The 17,084-nt window shown below is 43.9% G+C and overlaps 1 protein-coding gene across 1 annotated transcript in view; it reads left to right on the top strand.

Annotated features, from left to right (window-relative positions):
* Nucleotides 1-15,507, top strand: part of LOC142570381 (ornithine decarboxylase-like) — a 52,201-nt gene extending 36,694 nt beyond the window's left edge. The window contains exons 4-11 of the mRNA XM_075678769.1: nucleotides 3,525-3,621; nucleotides 3,795-3,871; nucleotides 5,415-5,581; nucleotides 7,323-7,457; nucleotides 8,774-8,939; nucleotides 9,848-10,001; nucleotides 14,634-14,737; nucleotides 15,160-15,507. Of these exons, the coding sequence (XP_075534884.1) occupies nucleotides 3,525-3,621; nucleotides 3,795-3,871; nucleotides 5,415-5,581; nucleotides 7,323-7,457; nucleotides 8,774-8,939; nucleotides 9,848-10,001; nucleotides 14,634-14,737; nucleotides 15,160-15,507 (1,248 nt within the window). The remainder of the gene's footprint in view (nucleotides 1-3,524; nucleotides 3,622-3,794; nucleotides 3,872-5,414; nucleotides 5,582-7,322; nucleotides 7,458-8,773; nucleotides 8,940-9,847; nucleotides 10,002-14,633; nucleotides 14,738-15,159) is intronic.
* Nucleotides 15,508-17,084: the final 1,577 nt, after the last annotated feature.

Here is a 17,084-nt window from a genome sequence, read left to right as displayed (position 1 = left end):
GTAGATTGATTCATCAGACACCGCTGATTCCGAATTCGATTGTGGATTTTATGGCTCGTAAGCCTAACACGACTAAGCTTGGCTGGTGAATGCACGTAAAGTTGGTTTGCTTAAAACTAAGGGCAACTAGTTTTATGCCGCTTACAGAATAACCTCTAAATTGTAATTAAATGCGAATACACGGAAGTCAAAATTATTATTCCTGTCATAAAATTGTATATTTTATTTAATTATTTCTAATAGCTTTTATTTGACGCCGTAGTGGCGTTGTCAGCGCAAGAAGCTATCCGCAAACGCAAAGCGCTATTCTAAAGCTCTATTAATTACTTCTCTCCACCTTGCGGGTTTCCGCAGAACTATTACATCAGATTGACTTGTATTTCAAGCGTAACATTTTCGAGGCTACTGCATGTCTAAATTATCTGGCAGTGGGCTTCTTACGCGGTCTCAAATTTCGTTGCAGTTGGCCTTTAAGATCATCAAATGCAGTTTCTAGACGTGAGGTTAACCACTGGTAAAAATCATGTGTGCTGGAAATTTGACCCAGGTCTATTATTCCCATTTTGAACAATACATCCAGTCATTCTATGGTTGTAAAGATAGCTATAGCGAAGACCATCCTAAATGTTCCACTGAAGGAGTCGTGTTTTAATGTCCAAGGCTGCTTTTTCTGAAAAGGTCAGTGATTATTTCATCTGCGTGTGAGAGAATGGTTCATGGCGTCAAGACCATAAATGACAAAGGTGTTAAAAGTAGAGGAAAAAAGTAAAAACGCAGTAGTGCCGTATGTACACAAGTTGGAGCATGGCATTAAAAACGTCGGTTCAAAGTACGGCGTCGATGTTTGTTTTTCTGCGACACATAAGCTAGATCGCATATGCCCGATAGTTGACAATATTGCGCGCGCGAGATTGAGCCAGCATAGCTTTCGCTCGCATGCTTTCACTCGCACATAGAGCGTACGGCGCGCGATCACAGTGTTATCGCCCTTGGACTTTATATGCAACATTACGGCCATTTCGGCGACGGCACAAAAGCACCTGGAGTGGCCATATGATTGCTATCTCCATGAAATCTGAATAACATCGCGTGCCCGTTAGCGCGCCAGCGATTGAAGGTTGTCTCAAACACAACACTTGTGAAATATGGGCCTATAGCTTATCGCACTCATAAAGGGCGACCACGCTCATTCCCTGACGCTGCAGCAGCCTCCAGCCCGCATTTCTTTCAGAAGCGAATCAATATCTTCGAGATCAGTAAGATTCACAGCATACTATAGGTTACTAGATTTACGTTTGCGAACGCTAGAATAATTGCGCATGAACGCGTTGTCATGCATTTTTCTATTTGATTTCATGGACTTTCTTACTTCGTCGAAAAGAAAGAGTACAGAAGACATGCTTTGCTTTAAAAGCTGTTATAAAGGTCGTTTCGCGACCTCTTTGACAAATTTCGTATTTGCGCCTTATCCATGAAGTAAGGTAATGAGCATATGTAATTGGAAGTGGCGCCTCCTGGTAGCGCGCAAGAAAATGGTCTGCTAGAATACTGCTGGAGAATAACTGCACATGAGCATTTGTGGGGAGGTCATCTGGTGGTATTCGGTGCATGACTCGATGAGTTTGTTTGCTGGCGTGCACGCTTATTAGCGCGCATATTCGACATGAATAAAGTAGCAGAGGTGCTCTTCCCGTTCCGCTCATTGGGCTGAGTACAGGAAGTAAGCAAAGAACCCAACTTGAAGCAGGTGTGGGATTATCCGCCCACGACGAAGCAAAGTGTTAGGCATGGACACAGAGGACAGCGTTCCAAAGGAGCCTTCATCCGCAACATAATGCAGAGTGAAGCCGCACAAAGCCCGCCACAACTGCTCTCGTGCGGGTGGTTGGCTTGCCCTCTGTGCGTAAGGGCGCATATACAGTGACACCACCGTACACTGGAGCAGGCTGCCACTGAGCTTCTATGTGAATACTAATTGAATATTGTTTGCGCACAGGAAGAGCGCTGTCTCGTGAAACTTATTTGTCGTTTGCAAGCACCGCTTTATTGTCATGCCTTGCCACGTGCCATCAAGCCTATTAGAAACCACGTTATTGCACAGACTACTCTCGAAATGCCGGCCAGGAGCTGCTTTGTCGGCGTGTTGGCCCATTCGCACAATGTCACCATCTAAAAACGACGCAATTTCTCTAACTACGTTACACGATCATCAATGACAACAAGAAGGCGGGCAATTTTTTTTAAAGCTTGGTAATGTTATCTGCATATTTCGTGTTCAAGATACCCAATGTTCCTATCCGCAAAATTGTGTGTGGCTCCGTTTCTGTAAAAACATGTCCCAATGCTCCTCGGGCACCAATTCCTATATTTCAGTTTTATCATTATCTGATAACAGCAGGGAATGGCCGATATAAAATTTTTTATTGTCTTGCTAACCGGTAAACACACTGGCTAGAGCAACCGCACGCAGCGTAGTGCATGAGCCGGCATAGCGCTCTCAGTAGCGCCGATGGTCAAAGTGAAAGCGGCGGCATGTCCACTGGTCGCGAAGCGGGTGAAATCGCCGAAGAGGGGGAGGACGCTCAGGCGCCTTGCGGTCGTATGAAAAGGCTCGTGAAACGATAGCTAATGAATATTAACAAAGTAATTATTTGTGCGCAATGAATAAGTACTCAAAAGTACTCGTATGCACAACGTCCATGAACATACAGCAGCGCCTTTGGCGGAACGCCCTCTGTTATTTTTTAAAGTTCTTCGCTACATTTAGTTTGCATAGCTGATATACTTCATGGCCGACATTCACGAAAACAACTTACGCTAGAATTGTTCCTAAGTGCCAATTCCGTACAATCCGGACGCTGAACATATTTTTATAGCGGAGATGTCCAAGGACTCAAAGAGCATTTACGAAAAAAAAAATACGCTTTGTGAATTGGGTTCCGGTCTTCCTAAGTAAATACCCGGTTGGTATTTCATCGCCCGTACCCATGTCGTTTGTCCTATTTTCTACGCTCTTTCATATTGTCAACCCCAAGTGTGACACACCACAATTACTCTTATCGGCGAAGTATGTAGGCAGTTGTTGGTGATTTCTCAGCGATTTTTGTTTATGTGACTCTTCCGAGAAAGCATATGATAGCTGCTTACCCCTACGTTGGCAGCAGGACCGAGACTGAGATCTCAAGAAGTAAGCTGCAGTGCAAGATTCACCAATTGCACAACGAGCATTGAATGTGTAGTGACGTGTGATGTGTCATGGGCCAGCAGTGCCTCCCTATGTTTGTGCACAGTGGTAGGACATTGGACTTTGTCAAGCTGTCCCAAGGTTGTTTATTTTTCGCATTCATGTATTTCGTGTATTGGCATATAGAAAATAGTTGTCGCTTAGCCCCACAAGGCTAAGCAAAGAATATGAAATTCTAGTGGTCATTTATGTAGGCCTACGTTTTATTTCTTCTTGTACCGTCCACTATGTTTTAGATCAAGAAGCGAGTACATCTTACCAAAAGTTTCATTTCTCGCAGAAAGAAGACGACGCATTTTTTGTTTGCGACGTCAGAGACATCGCACGGAAAGTGGAACTCTGGCGCAAGTACCTGCCACGCGTGACGCCTTTCTACGGTACATTGCACGATTTTCTCTGATCAGTGTTCGTTCTGTACAACATCAATGCAGTGAAAACTGGCACTTGTCCACCATCTACAAAGCTTTTGTTCATCTCCAGAAATTGTGTGCTAGCTGTTCAAAGAAGCTCAGGATTTGGTTTCATCACTAATGTTAATTATTTTTTCCAGCCATCAAAACATGCGGAGATCCCGTTATTATTGCTGTGCTAGCTTCCTTCGGAGTGAATTTTGATTGCTCAAACACGGTAAGAACGAACACACATAAAAGAGATTTATACATGCGCGCGGCACCCGAAAATAAATGCGACATCTTCTGATATATGATAGAAGGTGGAGATGATTAGGTGGAGATCTGTCAAGTGATTATTTGTGCTGGCGGGATACGCAGAAACTTGAAGTTTATTGACCAAAATTTCCCCGATTCCCTTTTTAGTCATATCGCCCCGGCCAAGTGATTGACATATACAGAATAACGGGTAAACGTTTCAAGCAAGCACAGCGCGCAGCACAGCGCAGTAAAGTAACGAGTAGTTATAGCCTTTGCATCGCGTAGTGTTCCGGAGTGACAATAAAGTGAACGTGATTCTTGCCTAGACTGAGCAATCAGCAGGAGTCTAATAAGATGGTTTGTCCAGTATCGAAGGGAATAACAACAAGGCTAGTGACCGTCTCTCATTTAATCGTACTTTAAGCTTAAATTGGAAGTTTGAAAATTTTCTACCCGATGAAACCAGGCATCAAAATTAAAGCCTTAACGGACGAGGCCTCGGTGATCGTTATACAGTTGGTACTGTGATTTGCACGAATTATTAAGATAGATGTCACCGTCAGGCGAATTTGACATGTTACGCATAATCGTCCTTATCTCCCCTTCCCTTTATTTTGACCAAATGTAGCAGAATAGAGTACTGAAATTGAGGCCAATTTTTCTGCCACTTATTCGACAAACAATGTTTATCTTATGCTGCCGCTATGGCGTCTTCCTTGCTTGGAAGAAAATGCACATCGCTTGAAATGGAACAATACACTGTAAATTTCCAAAATGACTTCGAAGTGATGTGCGATGCCCTCAGATGCCACAATACATTTTTGTAATTAAGATCTCATACTTAGCAACTCTTGCATTCGGGTTGGCTCAGAGTTCGTCAGTACTTCGTTCTATATGGCCTGTACTTAAATAACATATGCAAATATTTATTCGTTTAGTTATAGTGCGCAGCTCTTAAGCGCCTGTTCGTGCGACGAGCTTCGGCGTTGTTCCTCGACGTAACGACTGAGTGAACGAGCATAGCGAAAGATGAGAGCAAACGCGGAGTGCAGCATGAGATGAAAAACATAGTGCCGCACAAGACATGCAACGACCGATACGAGATGGCGCCAGAGGCGCGCGCCGTTTTTAGCGCCGCCGTGTGTTCCCCGATGGCATGCGGCCAGCGCGTCGCACGATACGATGTATGGAAACAACGCACTGCATGAGCGGAAGTCTGTCTGCAGCGGCCGTTGTGAATCGCTCCCAGGCCCTCCATGTAGTGATCTCCCAAATTGCGAGACAGTCGCGTCGCGCTTCGCTCCGTTCGTAACGTGCCGCACGAGACAGGTTGTCCGCGCCAGCTGAAATGAAAACACGTATAGAGCTGCGCTCAAATTTCGCATTAAGAAGTATCGTAATGGTCAGCGACTTTTTTGCATTGCTTATTGCTAAGTACACCACACTGTTTCTGCCGTATTGCTCTCCATTGTACTGTCCAGATATTTATTGTTCACCAGTGATGCTATTTCTCTACTCAGAATGAAATGAAGACAATTTTGAAACTGGGTGTTCATCCCGATCGAATCATCTATGCTCACACTATGAAAAGCACATCTCACATGAAGTTCGCTGAAGAGCAGGGTGTCACACTAATGACTTTTGATTGCATCGAGGAATTGCACAAGGTCAAAGACAAGAAGGCCAGGTATGGGCTTATTCATTCACTTTTTTCTTTTGTAATAACTAAAGCACATAAGAGCAATACTTCTTGCATTGCGAATAACATTCTCTCTTTGCTAACAATAAGATCTGTCTCTTTCTCTCTCGCAAAAGAAAGCATTCTCGATCTGCTTCAGTCAGTTCAGTCTACCTACGCTGTTTACGCCGCTCTTCAGAGAAATATTTCTTTTGATGTTTCTTTTGGTAGAAATCCACCACGCATCACACGCGTTTTCAAGCAAAGCAGTATGGCGCTTAAGCGCTGTTCGAAGAATGCTTTTTCTTTTCGCTTTCTTTATTGCCTTCACTCCATTCACACAGAAGTAGATTGTGCAGTCATACCGGCCCAGCGAATGCTGAGGAGGGAGAAAAATCAAAACTCCGGCGTGCACATCAACTCTTCTAACGTACATAGGTACGGCTTTAGATTTTTACCGATCCATAAAGACGAAGGTATGTCATTTGAATTTAAACGCTTCTGGCCCTACATAGTATTTGCCAGTCAATAATGGCCGATCGTCTCACATATCTGGACGTGAGGCCAATAAGTTGTTACTTTCGCGAATCTGTAAGCGCTCTGGCTCAATTGGGCAAAGTACAAGAACCGGAACCACACTGGCGCCACGAAGGCCCGCAAGGAGCGATGGATTAATTATCAGTGTTAGCACGCACCGGCGCGTCACCAGTCTTGGAGGTCACGCAGCAAGATGCGATCGACTTTGCTCGCACGCCTCAAGATCCCTTTCAAACAGGGCAGCGCGGGAGACGAGCTCTGCTGAATTTGAATGAAAACATCTTCGACGGAAGTCCGTCTGGTTGGGAACAAGAGTTGAAAAATTATTAACTCCAACAAATAATTTGTTTGAAACCCAACGTTTCGGGACCAGCTCGGTCCCGTAGGCCGTAGACCGTAGGCCACCGTAGGCTGCTGGTGGCCCACGTTTTAGTCACCCCTGAAGAAGGGGCCAAGCTGGTCCCGAAACGTTGGGTTTCAAATTCATTATTGGTTGGAGTTAATAACTTTTTGAGCTCTTCTGAAAGTACACCGTGCCTATGCACTCTTGGAGTCCCAGAAAAAAAATCAGTGGACGAAAGCACGGCCACTAGATGGCACAGCGTGTCCACTGGGGAGGCACGAGAGAGGAGCCGGGTCGTCGTGCACACGGTTCGTATATGATGGCGTCGGTGGTGACAACAAGGTGTGTCGCTACATTGCTTGAATGGTAATTGCATTAACCGGGGCAGCTAGTCATCATCAGATTGGCTATGCTGAAATTTGTGTCATTTACTAATTTGCTAAACTAAGTGCTACTGCTTCATTGCTACGACTGCCTAAGATTACCTTATATATATAACATAATATATATTATATTATATGTAATTTAATATACTATATAATATACAATATATAAAAAGGCAGGATTGACCGATTTGGAGTCCTTCAACATGAACTTGCTGCTTCTTCTCATCGTCATTATTCTCTTTCTGTTAACTGCAGGACTAAGGCCTTTTGCTGCAATCTCGAGGGGTGTTGCGAAAATTGCGTCGTTTTTAATGATAACAAATCTCAACTGAAGAATATGCAGTCTATGCTCCGAAGCAAAACGACATATTTCCAGTAAGCAAGTCGAACCAACTGCTGTAATTTCTCAATGGGAGTTTTTCCACAACCTACAGGAATCAGGGTTAAAAGAATGTGTTCAATGGCAACTGTTAATTGTTTGCAGGTTGCTTCTTCGAATAAAAGCCTACGACAAGGGTTGCTTAATACCGTTTAACAACAAATTCGGCTGTAACGTGGATGATGCAAGACATATTTTGAAGGCAGCCATCGAGTTTAATTGCAATGTAGTTGGAGTCACGTGAGTATTGCGCACGTTTCGTGGATGTTTCGTTTCCTTCAGCAATCACTTTCCCCATGAACTTGTTTGTTTTGAGACCTATTATAAAAGCAATAGCAAGCTTGAGTACTACGTAGTAAAGCTACCAACTTTTTTATTATTGAAAGTGCCAAACAGGAAGGTAGATTCAAAACCAAATTCTAGAAACTGAAACTTGTTGTTCTTATATTTCATAATTACGTGTTTCCTTTTACAGAAATACCTAAATGCTAGGCTGGCCTGCACACAGCTTTTATCCAGTGTGCAAGTACAACTACTGGTAAAATTTCTGGGACAACTGACCAAGTGTCGCCCTGTAGGTTTTCGATGAGAAAATGACACGTCATGTTTTGTTCGCTGTTATAAGTCGGCAGTTTAAATTCCTTCACCCTACTACCACTTACGGGAACACTTTTAACCCTAGGTAATTCTTACCCCATGCGCAAAACACTTTGTGCTAGTCGTCGCATGTGCCAGGTACGCTTTTTTTGTTGCTTGTTGCTGCAGTAAGTAATCCGTAAGTGGGATTACAATGCAAGGAAAGCTGTAACAATATAGTTTAATTAGCTTAAAATTGCTAAATGCCTCAGTCACCTTGCAAATCAAATCGCGGTAGTAATCAGGTATATAAATAGCGCGATAGCAAAACAAGCAATACTGCAGTTCACTAAGGCAGCAATAACAATGGCAGTATTTGGCTTTGTGCATAAATACTCCAGAGCATCGGCGCCATGAAATCTGATACAGTGGTTACCTTAAGCTAGATGAAGTGAGAACACCAAAAACTAATATAGTTAACGGTGTTGCTATGCCCTGGAACAGCGACTCTTGTTTCTGTGTTCTTCAGAGTTGCGATGTCTGAAATAGATGAACGCCCAGGTTTGCGCTACATTTACGCATCGCCGGACCTGAATACCCCTGGACGCCGTACTTTTTATATAGGATGTTCTCTTCTCTACAAAATTTTGTAACTTCCTTGTTCTTTATATCAAACCAAGCAGGGATATTTAGCTACAATTTAAAAGTTTACCTATGCTAGTCCGGTGAGCGGCGTAGATATAGCCCCACTTTCACCAGGTAGTTACGCCCTGATGAATGCTGTCTAGGTCGCCAACACTACAATTGTGGTAAACCTACATGCTTTAACCGCAGATGAAATATTCAGTTTACTGGCGGCCTGATTCACAATGAAAAGGAAGTTTCATTCGCATCTTTTATTGTGCGAGAAATAATATGAAGAAGCCAGAAATGCAGGCCTTTTACTGTTATGATCCCTAAACTATGCTTTCTTCATCTAGGTTCCACGTGGGATCTGTCTATGAGAACCCAGAGATATTTGGCCGCACAATAGAGAGAGCCAGGATTGTGTTCGACATAGCGAAAGATATCGGAAGACCCATGACAGTACTTGACCTCGGAGGCGGTTTTCCAGGTGGACTGCGCGTCAACCATAAGTTTATGAAGGTTATTACTATTAAATATATATTCTGCCACACAGCATTTCGTGGCTCATGTACGGCGATGGGATAGTGCGCATTTTTATAACAAGGATAACGTAGAAGTAATTAGGCAAATTTTTAGCTACTATAGCATCCGCTTAACTTTTTTTGCTAGTGCATTATTTGGCAAAGAAGCTCCGTTTTTATATTGAATAATAAGCTTGCTGACGGTGTTCAATAAGGGAAGTTCTAAAGGTATCCAGCCAGTGCACACAAAGAGCAGATGATTTTTGTTTGCAGGGAAGTTGAGCTAATTCTCTCATTCTCTAATCAGCTAATTCTCTGATCTAGTACTTTGAACACCGTTCCTGTGGATACATTCCCATGTTTGTATCCCTGGAAATGAAATGGCGGACACTATTGCCAATGGCGTTCTCTGAAGGTTACAGAGTCAGAGCCCCGATCAACCGGAGTTTCCCAAAAGACGTAATTCGCGGCTACTTTCGGTTACCTTTGTCCACTCAACGTGATCGGTGTGCAGTGAAGGGGACTAACCATTTGGAAGCCACTATAAAACAGAATAAGAGCAGGACTGAATGTCACTACAGCATGAGTTTTAAAATTGGGCGAAGTGTCTTTCCGTTATTTACGGAATGTCAAAAAAGTGGTGACGTGGAACACTTCATTTGGTCCTGCCTGCGCTTCGGTATCAAACGGAAAACTTTACAACTTGTAAACAAAAGGATTCCATATGGGACACTGCACTCATAGACATGTGGTAACAGGTCCGTGAATAGCAAAAGAGATTAACAGGCTGAGCAATTGCTGGCCCAGATTGCCAGGCTAACACCGCATGTAATAAACAACGGAATCGACAAACCAACAAACATGGGTCTGGCTTGCATGTTGACTCTGTTCCTGTTCCTGGCACAGGCTTGCGAGTGCGTCCAGCGGACAATTGATGAACACTTCCCGGAATCTAGCGGAGTACAGATCATTGCGGAGCCAGGCCAGTTCTTCTGCACATCTGCATACTCCCTCGTCGTCAGGGTCGTTGGAAAGAGACGCAATGACGTAATAATCGACGGTGAGTGTGAGAGCTCCGGGTGGGCTGAATTGGGCGAGCTGCGTTGCTCATCAAATTGCAACTGGAACGAAGGATGAAAGTAGCGAATACACGCGAAACACTTCTCACTGAAAACTACATTTCAAGCTCGTGATAAGATGTAGTATCGTGGACATATTAAACTCGTGAAAAATCACATCACAAAAACAGGATCCCATCATGATACAGAAGCACGAACGGACACACAGAGCATCTAAACAGAACAAGTGGTTCTTTGTTTCTACTCGGTTCATTTCCATCAATCTGTGCCAACTAGCCCAGCTTTCCACTCTTCTGCAAGATCCAATCGCTGCTGCTTAACGGCACCGATGGCCTGCCATATCATGCGCATGTGTACCGGGCGCAAACATTTTGGGTGAAAATAAAGCCATCGTATTTGCTTTAACCTACGAGTACTTTCCTGGCCACCCTGTCAATGAGGACGAGTAAAGAGCGGATCGTTTCATATCGCTCATTTTTCTGCCTCAAGGATGAAAAGCTCTAAACTGCGTTGCAGCATCTTTCTGCCCGTGCGTCCTTTTTGTTAGAGTGACGACCGTTATCATCGCTGTAATGTCGTCGTCATCGCGCAACCATCTTATCCATAGCTCCAGAATAGCAACAAGGCAGAGGCAAACAAGCATTCACTACCCATCACCTGGTCGTGAACTTACAGCCTTGATGGTCCCCATGGCGAGCGTCGGCGTAGGCGGCGACGGCGTAAGCGAGCGAAAGAGCGCAGCGAAAGATGAAAAAGCGAACGCGGATTACCGTGGGGAAAGAAAGATTCGAGGAAGAAAGCGCAGGAGGAGGAGGGTGCGGCGTAAGGGTGAGAAGAAAAGCCCAGACGACGCCAGAGTAACGCGCGCCGTCTGGGAGCTCCGTCTGTAGGCTGTTTCACATGGCGCGATTGGGGCGAAAAAAATCGTTCTGCCGCGCACGTCGCAGAGCAATTTTCGCTCACAGCTTTCACATGCGTTTACGGCTGCGCGATATCCGTCGCAGCGATGCGCAGGGTTGCCTCGTGCTCACGAAGTATCCATGCCTGCATCGTTAAATAAAAACTGCATGGAAACTAGTCAAATGTACGAATTTTCCTATTTTTATTCGATAATAGAATAGGTACACCATTTTTAACGTTTAAAGGCGTTGCGACACGGCAGCTTGCAGATACGGTGAGTGAGGCGCTGCTCTACACCGCAAGTATGAGCGTGCGTCTTGCGCGGCGTCGGTGAGGTGGTTCCGTGTAGTACACTCTAGTTTCGTTGTTATTATGAGAGCCGCAACTTTTTTTCCTGGATGAGTATTTCCTTTTGCAGAAGAAAAAACTACTGTTGAGTGTGCATCTATATAAGCAGCTGGCACGATTTGTAGGGATGAAGCGGGTGACGACGGCGGCGATCAAGTGGGTACGTGCCTTATGTTGAAGCGGCGACATTCTTCCGATCTGGATAGCGTGCAGCTTCTCCTTTCAAACGAATTGTGTAAGCGAAAGAAAAAAAATGAAGCTCCTAAGCCGCAAACGCTGGTGGGTACGTCGTAAACATAGCTAGAACTGCCGCGCGACATTGCTCCACAGAGCTGCCAACCCGCGTTGAAACACACATTGCCCCTCCCACATTGCGCCGATCGCTGCGACGGCGCGACCAACTTGTTGAAATCTAGTCGCGGAGAGCCCGCGACGTCGCGGCGGTCGCTGAGCGACGGAATTCGCTGTGTCGCTGACTGAAAATCGCGCCATATGAAACAGCCTTTTGGCGGCTTCTGCAAATCGCGCCCACGCGTCACCCACGCGCTGTCTCCCACGAATTACAAATTAGCGAGGCAGTGGCGCCACACTTCGCTCCATTTGCAACGTGCCCCACGAGACAGATCGTACGCGCCAGCCAATATATCGCGAAATGTAAACACGTATATTGCTGCGCCCAAATTTTGCATGAGGAAGTGTCGTAATCGGCGGCAATTTTTTCGTCTTAAATGAGAGTAAAATATTATAGAAAAAGTACAGCACTACAAAAATAAAGGTTGCTCTAAAAGCAGACGCTCCGAAGTCAGGCAAGCAAATGCAAGTATCCAATAAACACATTCATTTGGGGTGACGATTCTTGAGCGACTTAGACACTATATATATTACATATACCCAGTAATATATATATATATATATATATATATATATATATATATATATATATATATATATATATATATATATATATATATATATATATATATATATCTATATATATAGTCATATCATGAGAAGCCACCACTCACAGACCTTGGCGGCGGACGTGGAACATCCGCCGCCAAGGTCTGTCAGTGTTGGCGCTGGCTAACACTCCCAGGGTTACTAGTACACATAAATACCCAAGAAAGTAGCTCAATTGGTAGAGCATCGCACGCTAAATGCGAAGGTTGTGGGTTCGGTTCCCACCTGCGGCAAGTTGTTTTTTCATCCATATTAATTTCCATTAATTTATCGTTTCTTCATTCCATTTATTAAGCACAAGTAATTTCCCCTATGTTGTCCTTGGTGTCAATGTTTGTTGGCTTCTCTTGATATGACTAATAAAAATCGGGTTCGGTTAACCCCTTTTCTTCTCGTTTCTATATATATATATATATATATCAACCTGTGGCAAGTTGCTTTTTCATCCACTTTCATTTCCATTACTTTATCGTTTCTTTATTTAATTTATTAAGCACAAGTTCTCAAAGAACTTGTTGGATAGACGCAAAGAAAACCGTTTACTATCGTAGTGAATATATATATATATATATATATATATATATATATATATATATATATATATATATATATATATATATATATATATATACGGCACACATTCACGAGGAGTGGTTGGCCAAGAAGCAGGCGGTACATTGGCACATGCACGCTACTCTGTGTTGGCAAAGAAATGGGAGGTGCTATCTCTTTGAGAGGATCGCCGCTCGTTGGTGAGACAAAGTTGTAGTATTTCGTTAAACGCTTCAAGAAAGCTACGCTTCAAATAAATTCTGACATGACCATTCGATCTCCATATTTTTCTTTTATTGAGCTATCACAACAGAATTTGGTGAATATATTCCCTTTCGCACCAGTAGTACGGAGGCCACACGTCTGTTTTATGGAAGGCTCGACTGCGACCGCCAGATCAAGAGCTGCTCTTGTAATCCCAATGAAACAGGCCATAATTAAATTCAAAGTTTCACAAGCAACATGATGTTGACATGATGTCACGGTTGAGCAACCAGAAAAAATTCGCCAAAATTTGGAGTTCAATAAGAACCGTTAACAGCCTTTAGCGTACCGCATTTCGCGAAGTATGCTCCGTGGACTATACAAGTTTGAGAGTTGAAATTTTGTGGGGTGCGCATGATCAATGAATGCGGACTAGACAAAATTTTATTTCTTAAAATCGAAGGCGCAATTTAAGATAAAGAGTCCAGACAACGCCTGCCAACTTTTCCCGTGCTGTATCACACAGCAAAATCAGCTCCACAATGGTCGTCGCATCGCTACGCTCGAAGCATATATGCTGCTCAGTCTGACAGCTCGTAATATTGCGAAGGCGCATGAAATATGCACCGTAAAATATTAAATACCGTGAGTGTATAAAAGTATAGACCAAATATCGGCAATATTACTCCCTGTTAACAGTAGTCCCAGCGTTTTCAACCAGAAAGTGTGTTAAGAAGCCCAGTCTTCATCCTAAATTTATTTTGTGAAGCACTATCACAGGACTGTCTCGCACGCACGCTTCGATGCTTGCAGAAAATCAGTGCATTTTCTTTAAATGGAGGACGCGGACAGCGGTGCAACGCGGCAGCAATTCTTCCTCAATGTTATTGAATACAGTCTCACGAGATGACGGCACTGCCCCTTGGGCTCAAAAAACGTGATGTAATCATGATAATATGACAGCTCGAACACGAGAAGTATCCTAAATGCTGCAGCGACATCTAGTTCATGCATTGTGGCTGCCACGTTCACGCCAAGCTGGTATTCGTATTTACTGAAAGGAATTCGTATTTACAGAAAATGGGTGTCTTAGTTTCACTCACGAGCGGACGTTGTGGCTGTACATTCTGGAGTTTTCCCTTCACCTGTCACAGAATTCTAGCACAATCGATTCTAATAGTCTCCTTAAAACACGTGTAGCTGGATATGGCATTAGCAGATTTAGCTCGCTGTTTTGCTCATCCTCTGCAAAGCATTACCGTATTTAGGAAAGCTCGACAGAGGGCTAACGGTGTGAAGATGCTAAAATTTTTGCTCACCTAGTATGTTGCACAACTGCAGCAACCGTTGTTTATGCAGTTGCATGACATCGCCATAAGAAATTTGGTGCAAATTAATCGCGAGCAGTAGTTTCAAGTCGTTTCCAACGAAAGTTATTTTTTCGTACAACCTAGTCAACAGTATGAAACTGAGCGTCTCGTGTGCGTGCTCTAATAATGCAGTGTACATCTGATTTCGCAGGTTGCACAGCCACATAACAAGAAACCTAGAATGTTCCACTGCTGTCGTTCTTTTTTTCTAAATTCTTGATCGTGATTTTTCGTCCAACTAAAACCCGTTGCCCTATGTTCTTGTTATATTCTAACCAGGAGTTTTCCGTCGGCACCAGGACGTCTTTCTAAATGAGAGCAAGGACAACTGCATTTCCCGCTATATGTACGACTTCTCTGACGTGAAGATAATGCCTTTAGAGGTAGGTCTAGCGTTAAACAGCCGTGTGTCATGACAGACACCACCCTAAATTTCTTCGGTGCCCTCCAAAGCAACCGGAAATTTTCTAATTTGTCGGCTGACTTGAGAAAATTTTGAAGTTAAACAAATAAATAATCTGGGAGTATGTTTCATCCTGATAATAACCAAACTTGCTATTTCGTCGGTTCTGGTGAGCTGAACAAATTAGATGCAGTTAGCTGCACTGAGTGATATAAATTAGCCTCTTACAACGCCTCATGACCTATACAAAGTTCTACGTCTACCTTACACCCAGTTGCCTGCGTAAAGGTCATCCTAAAAGTTTTGCTAAAATGGTGTATCGTAGTTGAGATAACCCTATCGTGTTTCAACCAAATTTGTTACTGCCGATCCTGCTGTCCTTTTTTGTATTTGGCACTGCAGGAGCCACGGGAAAGGCCCATGGATGTGTTGACCACACTGTGGGGTGGTACGTGCAATCCCCTTGACCGCATCGATGGTGTGAAGCTGTTCTTCGACGTGAATGTCGACGAGTGGCTCGTGATGGACAACATGGGTGCCTACACTTTAAGCTTTGTCTGCGGCTTCAACGGAACTGGATTCCCCACGGTTCACTACATAGCACCACCTTCGACTGTAAATCTGGTTCACCAGACTGTTGAACGTTCTCCCATACGCAGTGGCTACCTGCAGCCACAGGAAGCTCTCAAGGTGATGCTTCTACGGGACAAACGAGAACTGGTGAAGGGTAATTACTCTACAGCGTTGTGACATTCTGGCGTTAAAATATCGACACTGGCCAATTGCTTTACATTACCAGTTGCATTATAAACTACCACATCGTGACACCATTTAATTTTTCTGATTAGGCTTATAATAGCACACGTGAGGCTCTCGTTAAGTTCCATGTCTCTGACAAAAACACATTGGTTGCGGACGTTGGCTGAAATATAAGCCTTGCAAACAAGGACGTCGTTCTTATCGTGTGTCTGAAGAGTGTGTTGCTCCCCGTTGTATGATGTCGTGTATTTGTGACAACTCATCAGTGCCTCATTAGTAATCCTGCTGTTCGCCTGCGTACAATTATCCTTCGACGATGTGAAACGCATCTGCAAGATGATGAAGTGAGAGTTTTTGAAAGTGCAGCGTTTAAATGACTTGTTGCCTGTCTTGGGCTACTCTGATATTCCGGCGTGGTTGGCTGACTCTGATTTGGGGTTTGGCACTCTTTCTTCTTCTTTTTTCATGCGAAATCATTATACGACTTATGAGGCAGAAAGTCCGGCGTAGATGTCGGCGTTCGCATGACCATGGGTGCTCCAAAAAGTCATTGAGTCTCTGACTTTTCGTAGAAGTGAATGTATGTCTACATGGATGAATGCGAAAGCATTGTGACCACCATGTGATGCTTAGACATTATGCCACAACGGAAGGTCGAAAACTTGACTCCCAACAAAGGTCAGTAGTTCGAGGGCATTTCATATTAACTTCGCTAGAATTAACACCTAGGACAGGTAGTGACTGCGGATCGGGATCATGAGACTGAAATAATCAGAAGAATAATAATGGGCTGGGGTGCGTTTGTCAGGCGTTCTCAGATCACGAACAGCAGATTGCCATTATCCCTCAAGAGAAAAGTTATAACACCTGTGTCTTACCAGTACTTGCGTACGGGGCAGAAACCTGGAGGCTTACGAAAAGGGTTATACTTAAATTGGGTACGACGCAACGAGCTATGGAAAGAAGAATGATAGGTGTAACGTTAAGGGATAAGAAAAGGACAGATTGGGTGAGGGAACAAACGCGAGTTAATGATATCTTAGTTGAAATCAAGAAAATAAATGGGCATGGGCAGGACACGTAATCAGGAGGGAAAATAATTCATTCATTCATATATTCAGAATTTATTTAAGACAACGAAAAGGTTGTCCAGGGTGACGTGGCAAAAGGCATACTTTGCCTGACGAGGCCACGCCACCCGGATGACAGGCGGCACCACAGGCTACAAAAATCAAGAAAGAGCATTACATAATAGAACACACATTCAATATTTTTTACACAATATATAAGACATCCTTACAAAACACAGGCTGATGGTCCTTAAGAGTTACGGAATGGATTACAAGGGAAGCGTAGCAGAGGGCGGCAGAAAGTTAGGTGGGCGGATGAGATTAAGAAGTTTGCAGGGAGAACATGGCCACAATTAGTACATCAACGGGGTAGTTGGAGAAGTATGGGAGAGGCCTTTGCCCTGCAGTGGGCGTAACCAGGATGATGATGATGATGATGATGATGATGATGATGATGATGATGAATTAACACCAAAGGCCGCGCGATCCACCCCTATG

Source organism: Dermacentor variabilis, chromosome 2, assembly GCF_050947875.1.
Source record: "Dermacentor variabilis isolate Ectoservices chromosome 2, ASM5094787v1, whole genome shotgun sequence".
In the NCBI taxonomy this organism is placed as follows: domain Eukaryota; kingdom Metazoa; phylum Arthropoda; class Arachnida; order Ixodida; family Ixodidae; genus Dermacentor; species Dermacentor variabilis.
Note: the sequence above shows the minus strand (reverse complement) of the source record. Positions and strands in the feature narration are given on the sequence as shown.